The 12,186-nt window shown below is 37.7% G+C and overlaps 1 protein-coding gene across 2 annotated transcripts in view; it reads left to right on the top strand.

Annotated features, from left to right (window-relative positions):
* LOC126975824 (probable phospholipid-transporting ATPase IA) overlaps nucleotides 1-12,186 on the top strand; it is a 121,256-nt gene that overhangs the window by 71,536 nt on the left and 37,534 nt on the right. For both annotated transcript variants that reach the window (XM_050823851.1, XM_050823853.1), the window contains exons 4-7: nucleotides 1,177-1,360; nucleotides 2,978-3,138; nucleotides 10,110-10,307; nucleotides 11,285-11,409. In XM_050823851.1, coding sequence (XP_050679808.1) covers nucleotides 1,177-1,360; nucleotides 2,978-3,138; nucleotides 10,110-10,307; nucleotides 11,285-11,409 — 668 coding nt within the window. The remainder of the gene's footprint in view (nucleotides 1-1,176; nucleotides 1,361-2,977; nucleotides 3,139-10,109; nucleotides 10,308-11,284; nucleotides 11,410-12,186) is intronic.

The following is a 12,186-nucleotide window of genomic DNA, read 5'->3' as shown; positions in this document are numbered from 1 at the left end:
CACAACTGTATAAAGTATAAACTGTATAAACATTTATATTATTCTAGTAATCCGAACCAGTGGTGCATGCGATATTATGAGCTTCCTTTTCGATTTGAGCAACTGCATTGGTTACAGTTAGACGATTACTAATAATATTACAAGTCGCAAGCACGGACGAGTAAAAAAAGAAGGACTCCGCGCCGTGATATTAATAAGTGAAGCACCGTTATGCTAGTGTGTGTGCGGTTACGGGGGATACTAGTTACATAATTTTTTCTCCCTTAAATAATCATATATGGCCACAAATACTTATAAAGTATCGTTTTTACACTTTTTCACAACGCACGACGGCATTTTTAAAATATTTAATTGAGACGCAAACTGATCTGTCACAGACGATGACAATTCTCATAATGGCCGCCTATCGGCCTGTAGTACAGTACGTGTGTGCGTGGGGCTATGTATTTACACGTTAATCGGCCTGTTTTGGTGCTACACTGTTATGTAAGGTGACACGGAGTCCTTATTTTTTAGTAGTTCGTGGTCGCAAGTGACTTCAATATACTTTTGTAAATAAAACGCATTTTTTTATAAAATCACAACCAGTTTAACTTATGAATCTCTGCCAAATAGACTGGAAACTGAAGAGGTCGTCACCGATTGAAAACATTATAGCTTTTTATTAACTTATGAATCAACTATCGGCGCCTATTTCTAAAGTGAAGCAGTAATGTGTAAGCATTACTGTGTTTAGCTAGTGAAATTACTGGGCAAATGTGAATGTTCAACATCTCTGATCCAAACTACATCTTTCTTATCAAAACTCTCAAATTAATTGACAGATGTGAAGCTTTTGTGAGCTTTCCTTTCAATATTCAACCTAAGTATAGGTTGGACTATGATATGTGCTAGTTCGGCGTTGTGAACAAGGTAAAGTTCCCAAACAGGCGAGTGAAGCGATGGCTGGTCCTGGCGTCATCCCTCTGCTGTTAAATTTAAAGTTGTATATTTCATAAAGAATAATAACTAACTTACCATGTTGATAAAATGTTCGCATAATGTTTTTTATTGACAGTGTTCGAAAGATTAGATTAATAGTTTATTAATGAAATGATAATAATGATAATAGCTAACAATCTCTGTCAGATATCATAATATGTTGTCACTCATGATAACAACACTCGTCAACCGCAGTCTCCCATCGTTTGTGCCGCTGTTCCTGTTCGAGCAGTTCCGGCGCTACTCCAACTGCTTCTTCCTGCTGATCGCACTGCTGCAGCAGATCCCCGACGTGTCACCCACGGGACGATGGACGACGCTCACGCCACTCATACTCATCCTCACTGTCAGCGCCATCAAGGAGATCGTGGAGGACTACGTGAGTAGACAATCAAAACAATAACGGCACACAGACGGGTAGGACACATTAAGAACTGTGTAAATCTTTTAATTCAAATTCAAATATTTTTATTTCAAAATAGGATGTGACATGACTTATTGAAAGTCAAAAACTACCACCCATTCCAAAATGAATGCCTCAGACCTGAGAAGAATGGGCGCAACAAACTCAGCGTGCTTTTTTTTTCATCGAATAAATATGTTTACTAAGTAATATTGTACAATTAAACTTATTATTTAATAGATTGAGCCACTCCATTCCCAATCTGTGGTATCATTTAGAAAGTCATTTATGTTATAGTAACCTTTACCACATAAAGGTTTTTTAGCAATTCTTTTGAATAACGTAGTACTTTTGTTTTGAACATTTTCTGGGATCTTGTTGTATAAGCATATACATCGCCCCACAAAAGACTTACTAACTCGACTTAGCCGAGTAGAAGGCATCATAAGTTTACGTCTATTCCTGGTGTTAACATTATTGTTATGACAGTTTCTGGCAAATTCACTTATGTGCCTATGAACATACAGCAACATTCAAGATGTTAATTTCTTAGAATTTTGCTCTCAATGATTATTTAGGATTAAGTTATAAATAGCGCGAATAGCCTTCTTCTGCAGCACAAATATTGTATTAATATCGGCAGCGTTGCCCCATAGCAATATACCATAGGACATAATACTATGGAAATAACTAAGGTATACTAGTCGCGCCGTATCTATGTCAGTTAATTGTCTAATCTTTTTAACCGCGTATGCTGCAGAACTAAGTCTGTTCGCCAATCCTTCAATATGGGGGCCCCATTGTAATTTGGATTCTAGAGTTATGCCAAGAAATATAGCAGATTCCACCGGTTCTATCACCTCTCCGTTTAACAAAACATTTGCATTTACATTTTTGATATTTGGTACGGTAAATTTAATGTATTTAGTTTTCTTGCAATAGCAAGAAAACTAAATACTAAATATAAATATAAATGTTAAATATAACAAAAGGTTATTAGCGCTAAACCAGTACACGATGTCAGATAGAATATCGTTCACTTCGTCATACATAGCTTGGTTTCTTTTCACTTTGAAAATCAGTGAAGTGTCGTCCGCAAACAATACTACCTTATGTTTTTTCTCTATAAGATTAGGAAGATCATTAATATCGATATGGAAGAGGAACGGTCCAAGAATAGACCCTTGTGTTACCCCCATACTGAGAGGAGTCCCAGGAGATCTCCTGCCATTCACGTCGACCCTCTGAATTCTATTGTTTAGATATGAAGTCAGAATATAATGAGCTTCCTCATAAGGTCCTTAGTTAGCGACCACGACTGGTTAAAAACCTTCTTTAATTAGTTGTTATTGTATAAAAAACTTTGGACATTATCCGCATGATTATCGTTCATATAACTGGGGTCTGGGGATTATGTGTATAATTGCTTATGCATGACCCATGCGTTCTGGTTTTATTTTGTGTTTTAAAAACATTTAACAATTTCGTTACGGATTTACCCTGTATACCTGCAGACAATTTATGTAAGTGTCCTAGGGACTGGAGAAAAATTACTGCGAGTAAATGAACTAATGTTATATGGTATATGTTCAGAAAAGGCATCGAGCAGACGAGGAAACGAACCGGCGGAAAGTTGAAGTGTTGTTTGAGGGCACGTGGCGTTCTGTGCGCTGGGAGAGGCTGCAGGTTGGAGACATCTGCCGGGTCGTCAACAACCAGTTCTTCCCGGCCGACCTCATCCTACTGGCTACCAGGTATTGTCCAGCCTTCCTTTGATGTGCCTATTATGTACAGGGTTGTTTCATTGGACCAATTGAATTTCGAAATCGACTCAGACTTGAGAAAAGGCGCAAGAAATTCAGCTGGCTCCTTTTTCCTTAATTCAGTTACAATACACTGTACACTCAAATTTATAATTAAATAGCCTGAGGGCGTTCGCTCCATACCCAAAAAAAAATAACTGCCGTATCTATGTCATTTAATTATCAAATCTCTTTTAATCGCATATGCTGCAGAACTAACGGCCGTTCCCAATGTTCAGTCTATCTCTTACTTGAGATAAAAATCGTAACTATCGTTGACTTTTCTGTCCCAATAAACTTATTGGACGGTAACTCACCTTATCCGTACACGCTGTCTGTCACTGGGACGACGTATAGCTCACCAGCGATAGAAGCTTTGTATGGAAATTGCAATTAACGCGTCCCAATATAAGGCGAAAAGAATGATTTATCGGGTATATTGATCCAGCTTCAGATTATTGACAGCTAATTATTGACAGTAGAAGGTAGTAATTTATCTCTATCTGTAGATAGTATATTGGGAACGGCCGTAAGTCTATTAGCCAATCTTTCTAAACGGGGGCCCCGTTGTAATTTGTAATCAAGAGTAATGCCAAGAAAAATCTAGAACGATAGACACGTAGTTGCACCCTAACTTATGTTTTAAATGCGAAGTTCCTGAGCGTGATATGAATTTAACTCGGCCGAAGTCGGTGGGCAGAAATTATTGTATTAAATTTCGAAATGGTACACGTGAGATGCATAAGAACTATCCATTTAAAATATATTTGCGACATTAATAATATTATCTGCAACGTTTTATGTAAATACGAACGTTAATATCGGTGCATTGTTTGGCTCCGGGCTCAGATTACTCATGATAACACTCAACTCATTTTGCGTTACGTCCACTGAATTATGTCGAGATATTCATCCTCCAATATTTATATTTGCACGGAGTATGTATCGATTCACTTTACTGCTCTGTGTTTACCAGTTGCAACATTAGAAATTCGGTTTGTCTTGTTTGTTTGCCCCAAGTCTAAGCAAGGGTAATCCAATTACTGTGGTTTACCCAATTACGCGATAGGTAGGCTGATATTCGACAGTGTGAATTATTATTGCCGCTCTTATAACAAACTAGTTGACCCGACAGACGTTGTTCTGTATATAATAAATAAAATAATGTTTTTTATAAATTTGTCAATAATATATCATAACATCAAGAATTACTTCGTAAAATATGCACCCTGCTGTCGTAATGAAATTGTTTCACAGCAGAACTGTCAAATTGTGCGTCAATAAATTCTCTCATAGAAATTATGTATGGACACATCAAAGGAAAAACAAATTTGTTGTTGTTATCTAATTCCGAGCATTTTCATATTTATTCAAACCTTTTAAACCTTCCCTGGACTTCCACAAATAATTCAAGACCAAAATTAGCCAAATCGGTCCAGCCGTTCTCGAGTTTTAGCGAGACTAACGAACAGCAATTCATTTTTATATATAACAAATAAAAAACATAATGGCAATTTCCGAATATACTATTATTTATACCTAGTCTTGCCATAAATACTGAAACAAGGAAAAAATTCTATTGCAGATAACATTTATTACTTTTACAGGTGTGTTAGTTTAATACATAAATATAAAACAATTTAAAATATAAAAAGCTTATTCGAAGTGGTCTGCATTGGCTGCAATCAATAGAAGCACGCACTCTTTCAATGGGAAAAATTCTTCACTGCAAATCGGATTGTTTTAGGGACTCCAAATTATCATGGCATTTAGAGCAAGCCGTACTCTCTAAAACTGACCATAAATCATAATCCAGCGGATTAAGATCGGGACTAGACGACAGTATTCAGCTCTGATGAATTCCGAAACGTTCGTTTGCAACCAAGACTGCGTAGACCCAGCTTTATGACCCGGCGCCGAGTCATTCTGGAAGGACCATTCTTGGTTATTGAACATGGTGTTGTTAAGGGGTGTTGTTCACTTCCTTCTCAAGAATGGTATCTTGATGAGTGACTGAGCACTCCTTCATAGCTAATAACCCACCAAATCATCACTGAAGTCGGATAGTGCCCACGTTGCACTCTGTTTACTGATTGGAAAGCTTCCTTAGAGCATTGAGCATAAATACGGTCATTTTGTTTGTAAAAATGTTCCTCAATTGTTGCAAAAAATTCTCATCCGTAAACCAAATTTTTCTTGACCTCCTTTTGCGTACCGCTTCAGTAATTGATTCGATTTTACCACCCTATTCTTTTTTAAATTATTAGTTGAGAAATGATCAGTACGTCTCTTATAGGCTGCAAGCTCTAAGTAATCTTTTAAAATACGCGACACGGTTCCCTTACTGCTTCGACCAACTTTTTCGTTCGAACACTACCTGGACGGCCAGATCCGTCCGAGACCTTTTTCTGTCAGAAACAGAGGAGGTCTCACTGTACCTATTAATAGCCCGGTACACAAAACATTTTACTAATACCAAGCGTATGGAGTTTTAAAAATTGCACTTTCTTCCATACCTACTTTTTGAAATGCAATCACAGCGATTCGGTTCTCTTTATCACCCCACTCCATTTTAATATCGCATACCTAATATTGTGCAATGTATTGGCGCCAAGATAAGAAAAATTAACAATCATATAAAAATGACAGATTCCAAATTCAGATGTAATATTTTGTTTATTTTTAATTGTGTGTATTTATGGCCAGACTAAGTATTGTTTACAGCACCTTCTTTTGTTTGTTTTACTAAAGTATTTTAAAAGTACGTATAGCGCTATAGGTATCATGTTTTAATCACGGGCGTGTGTTGGTTTTCGTAGGCACATAGGTATATCTGCATATAAGCAATCATAGTTGTCGTCTTACACCTATAGTAGGTACGTTGTTATTTGTTTTATGTCACTGCATCACTCAGGAATATCGAGAATATAAAGTACGAGTTATAAAAGATGTACTAATATAGTAATATTTGATGCATACAATTTTAATTTAGGTAGCATAATGATTAATGGATAAGTATACGAGAGCGGCACTGAAAATTTCGGGAATCAAGGAAGTGACACAACATTACTATTTAAAAATGTATATATTGCTTTTCGAAGTATTCTCCTCGAAATTTGACAAATTTTTCCATACGATGGAAACAATCATTGAAGCAACCATTCCATTCGGAAGTTGGGGTCTCCAAAATGGCCGTTTTGTAAGCGTCCACAACTTCTTCAGGTAATGAAAATCTCTGACCACGCAATTTATTCTTTATTTTAGGGAAAGTATAGAATTCAATAGGGCTTAGGTTGGGGCTGTACGGCGGGTGGTCTAATAATTTATGTTTTCTTGCTCTAAAAACTCTTTTGTTCTGTGCGCGGTGTGAGAACTCGCATTGTCGTGATGGAGGATGATGCGGCGGTTGCAGTTCGCTTTACGGAGTTCAGAAACGACCTGTGGCAAACAAATGCTAGCATGCCATTCTGCATTAACCGTTCTCTGTCTCTCAAGAGGAATTGTCGCAACATGGCCGGTTGGAGACAAACGTGGCCACCATTTTTTTTGCAACACCGTGAACGATAAGTTTTTGTTGGCTTTAACTCATTTTCGAACACCCAAACTCGTGACTGATTTTTTGTTTCGGGTTCGTACGCGTATATCCAGGATTCGTCACCTGATACAGTGTTGTATACAGCATTTGAGGATCCTGCGTCGATCTTTCGAAAGTTTTGACGCAACAAATAACGCGAGCCGCTTCTTGCTCTTCACAGAGCAAATGCGGTATCCATCGGGAAAACAACTTTTTTACACCTAATTGTTCATGCAAGATTATTTGTATTTGACTCATGCCAATGTCTAAAGTTGCCTGAATTTCGCGGTATGTCACATTTCGATCTTCCTCAATCAGCTTACGCACAGCATCAACGTTTTCTTTGGTGACTGCAGTTTTTGGACGACCTTGACGGGGATCATCACTGAGCTTGACACGTCCACGTTGAAATTCAGCAAACCAGCGATAAATTGTGGTTTTGGATGGGGCTTCATCACCAAATGCAGAAATCATCCGGTCATCACACTGTTTTTGTGTTAAACCACTTCGAAAGTCATAATAAATCATCGCTCTAGAATTTTCTCAAGTCAATTCCATTTTCTCAACGACTAAACAAGTTTGAAAGACCCTGTGACAAGACTGAGAATCTTTTTTTAAATAAATATATGGTATTCGATTTTTAAACCAAGGAGTTTTCAATTAAAAAGATTTTAATATGACAGGAACAGTGGAAACATTCCATTCCCGATACTTTTAGTGCAGCCCTCGTATATACTTTTTCTAAACAAGTGAACGAAACGCTGCTTGCTCCAAATATGTAATCGCCTAGATTGCCTACCGTATTTAAGGGTAAGGAAACACTTACCTACTAGTATAAAAGAAGTTTGGTTATAGAATGACGAAACCTTATACTAAATGAACTTCTTGTATTGTATAATTTTTGACAAACCGTTTACTACATTATAACCTTATATTATACCATTGTAAGCGTTACTTAGATATGAATCTTAACAACCTTTTTTTGTTGTTAAACAAGAATAAGGCTGAGATCTACAGAGCGTACTTAGAAGGAATTATTTGCTCAGACTTATTTGGTTATTTATACATAATCCACTGCTCTTAAAAGGATTTAATTAATACATATAAATATAATCTGACAGCCAAAAGGGGATTAATATTTTAAAGGCCTGAATAATAAAGCAATCAACACAGTAAAACACCATGATTGTATTCGGACAGATGCTAGTCAGTTTATCATTACAGGCTAGCGAAACTCTCTAAGAAAAAAGTTATTCACTCGATTGTATGATACGTGCTGTGTGTGCGTGTATGTGTGTCTGTGTATTCGTTTTAATGTGATAAAAAACACAGGATTTAAACTATGAAAAGTTACCTAACTAACATGAAGGAACAGCTTAATACTTAGCTGACAGTTACTTACGTAAGACTTAAATCAAATCAAATCAAAATCACTTTATTCATGTAGGTCAAGGAAATGACACTTATGAATGTCAAAAAATTTTTTTTTCTTATTGAGTCTACCGCTACTTCGTAAAGGGTTGAGCTAACGAGAAGAAGTAGCAGGAATATCATGGCCACTCCTTTAAATCCAGATTTACAATTTCATTGTTTTAAAAATCATTTTAATTACAAATTCCTTTAACTCGTAAACTCTGTTACAAAATACCAGTTAGAAGTCATGTACGCAATAATCAACCGCATAAACTTTTTGCTACTATAAAATGTCGCACAAATTCTGGCGAGCGCTCACCACTATGGAGAATGACACACTCATATAATGCGTGCTTTGGCAATATTGATATTTTTTCCACTCGTGTGGGCTCTCTCAAAAAGCTGGTCATGGATTATCTTAAGAAGAATATTACTATATTAGACTAAACCTGTAGAATAATAAGAATAAAACTAAACGAATATATTTTTTATATCTACACTTATATTCATACATGTAACTTTTGTCATTAAGTATTAATTAATAATTATGTGGTTGACGTAGTGGGTAGCATGTATTACTGATTTTTTTCTAAGCACTGCGCGCTACTGTTTGTTGACCCGAATAAATAAAATATAATATGTAAAGTGATGCAACAAACATACTCAAACGTCAAATAGTCAATGCCTTACACGAGTAAGTAAAAAAAGTAAATGTAAATTAATACAAAACAAAAGTTATTAAATACAGTAGCTGCAGTATCCACACACACCGTAAATAAATAAGAGAATGAATGAGAATGGAATGAGCTTCCTTGTGCGGTGTTTCCGGGACTATACGACATGGGTACCTTCAAGAAAAGTGCGTACACCTTTATTAAAGGCCGGCAACGCTCTTGTGATTCCTCTGGTGTTGCAAGAGAGTGTGGGCGGCGGTGATCACTTAACACCAGGTGACCCGTACGCTCGTTTGTCCTCCTATTACATAAAAAAAAGACTAAGTGTAAGCTTAGCAGAATATTTTATTGCCTTGTATCTGTCATTTGACAGCTGAAATTAAGTTGAGCTTAAGCTAAGCCAATGCGAAAGTCAAGTTCGTGTTTTATCACACCCAGCTAAGTTTTGCTTAAGTAAATTCTGAGCAAATATGCTCTATAGGTCTCTCTCACCCTAAGTGTTTGTGTAACTAATGATGGTATTTTGTTTTATTTACGCGAGTGTCACACATTTAAATAAGACACTTTTAAAGGATTAAAACGCGTTAAAAGTTACATTTTTATTTTAGTTAACCCGACGTTTCGACGTTCAGGGGACTGCAGATGAAGTGAGTCAAAGATAGTATTTGTCATAGTTGTCATTATGAAGTTTAGCGCCATTTATTGCCTCGGTATTTGCTGTAAACAGATGGTTTTTGGCAAAATTTACTGAGAGTGTCCTCTTCTTTTTTGGTATGTGTAGTTGTGGGTTTTAATTTAGAGATTATTGGATTCCAGGTGTTAGATAATTTTAGACCGTCTACTCTATTGCAATTTGAATGTTTTTTAACGGCCGTACCCAATATACTATATACAGGTAGAGATAAATTATTACCTTCTACTGCCAGTAATTAGCTGTCAATAATCTATTATAAGTCATTCTTATCGCCTTATATTGGGACGCTTGAATTGCAATTTCCATACAAACTTCTATCGCTGGTAAGCTATACGTCATCCCATTAACAAACAGCGTGTACGAAGAGGTTAGTTACCGTCGGTAAGTTTATTGGGACAGAAAAATCAACGATAGTTACGATTTTTTATCTCAAGTAGGCCACAACCGGAGATAGACTGAATATTGGGAACGGCCGTAAAACAGTTACAATTACACGCATTTTAATCCTTTAAACGTGTCTTATTTAAATAACTAAAGATGATTTGATTATATGTTTGTAATGTTGCAGTGAGCCGCAATCCATAGCTTTTCTGGAGACATCGAACCTGGACGGCGAAACGAACCTCAAAACCCGTCAGGCCAGCACGGAAACTGGCCGGCTCAGCAGCCTGAATGAGCTGGCTGAGTTCCGAGCGACGCTGCAGTGTGAGCCGCCCAATAGACACCTGTATGAGTTCAACGGAGTGCTCAAGGAGACCAACAACAAGTGAGCTATCAACAATATATGAGGAGTACCAGTGGGAGGCTCCATTGCACAGGATGCCAGCTAGATTATGGGCACCACAACGGCGCCTATTTCTGCCGTGAAGCAGTAATGTGTCAGCATTTTTGTGTTTAGGTCTGAAAGGCACCGTAGCTAGTGAAATTACTAGGCAAATGAGACTTGACATCTTATGTGTCAAGGTGACGAGCGCAATAAAAAGGCATTTATTGTCCCAAAATTGATTCCTTTAGAATTCTTTTTGATGTCATTTCTAAAATACTAGATACTACTACCGCTTCGGAAGCAAATGGAGCTCTCAGAGAGAAGAAGCGGCGCAAGAAACTCACCCAGCATTCAATTGTAGTGCCGCTCAGATATTTTGGGTTTTTCAAGAATCCTGAGCGTCACTGCATTGTAATGGGCACGGCGTATTGATTACCATCAGCTGAAGGTGCTGCTCGACTCGGCCCTTATTTTCATAAAAAAAAAGAACATATAGCTCACGTGATAGTGATTAACGCTAGCCATTCATTCCAAAGACAAAGGCATAAAATTTCTCATAAGCATTATTTAATATGTTTCGGTCTGTAGGACGCCCTAACTAGTGAAATAACTAGACAAATGAGACTTAACACCTTATGTCTGAAAGTGACGAGCGCAATTGTAGTGCCGCTAAGAATTTTCGGGTTTTTCAAGAATCCTGAGCGGTACTGCATTGTAATGGGCAGGGCGTATCAATTACCATAAGATGAACGTCCTGCTCGTCCGGAAGACGCAGTGTTGGTGGGCCCCCCACAAGATGGACCCACGATCTGGTCAAGAGAGCAGCGCAGGACCGATCGTCGTGGAAATCTTTGGGATAGGCCTTTGTCCAGCAGTGGAGGTCTTCCGGCTGATGATGATGATGATGAACGTCCTACTCGTCTCGTCCCTTATTGTCATAAAAAATATGATTACGATTGGTTTGTCCGTGTGGTCAGGTCGATCCCGCTTGGGCTAGAGCAGATACTGCAGCGCGGGGCCATGCTTCGCAACACTGCCTGGGCCATCGCCGTGGTCGTGTACACGGGCCACGAGACCAAGCTTATGAAGAACTCCACCAAAGGTATCGTCACGTTTGTTGTTGAAGTGAAACTTCTTTATCGTCGTCACGGACATAACAGTGTAGCACCAAAACAAGACGATTATCGTGTAAATACATAGCCGCACGCACACACTTACACTACTACAGGCCAATAGGCGGCCATTATGAGAATTGTCATCGTCTGTGACAGATCAGTTTGCGTCTCAATAAAATATTTTAAAAATGCCGTCGTGCGTTGTGAAATAGTGTAAAAACGATACTATATAAGTATTTGTGGCCATATATGGTTATTTAATAAATAAAAATTGTGTAACTAGTATCCCCCGTAACCACACACACACTAGCATAACGGTGCTTCACTTGCTAATAACACGGCGCGGAGTCCTTCTTTTTTTACTCGTCCATGATCGTCGTATGAATGAAATTTCATAGCAACGTCTTAATGATTTTCGATTACGCGGCATGTTGGTTTCATATCAAAGTTTAGTAAAGTATCGTAGGGAATAATATGTATATTCGTTTGAAAGTTATAAAGTAAAAAGCCTTATTTGTATGCATGTCTGTAATAGTAAAATAGCTTTAATTTAAACCTTAAGTTAAGATAAACCTTAGATAATTTATACGCCTAGATAGAGTTCTCTCTGTTTACACAACCGATAAAAACAGGCCAGGTTTAATACTTTAGTGTGCTTGACTATTTACGTCTTACACCCGCGATTTGTATGACACTTTGTGTTAGTGTGCGTGCATTGGAGTTGCTCTTAATAGAGAGTAATTGTAAACTATTTTTTTTTCGAC

The sequence above is a fragment of the Leptidea sinapis genome, chromosome 38, assembly GCF_905404315.1.
Source record: "Leptidea sinapis chromosome 38, ilLepSina1.1, whole genome shotgun sequence".
Taxonomy (NCBI): domain Eukaryota; kingdom Metazoa; phylum Arthropoda; class Insecta; order Lepidoptera; family Pieridae; genus Leptidea; species Leptidea sinapis.
The sequence above is the reverse complement of the archived record's forward strand: the minus strand, read 5'-3'. Positions and strand labels throughout refer to the sequence as shown.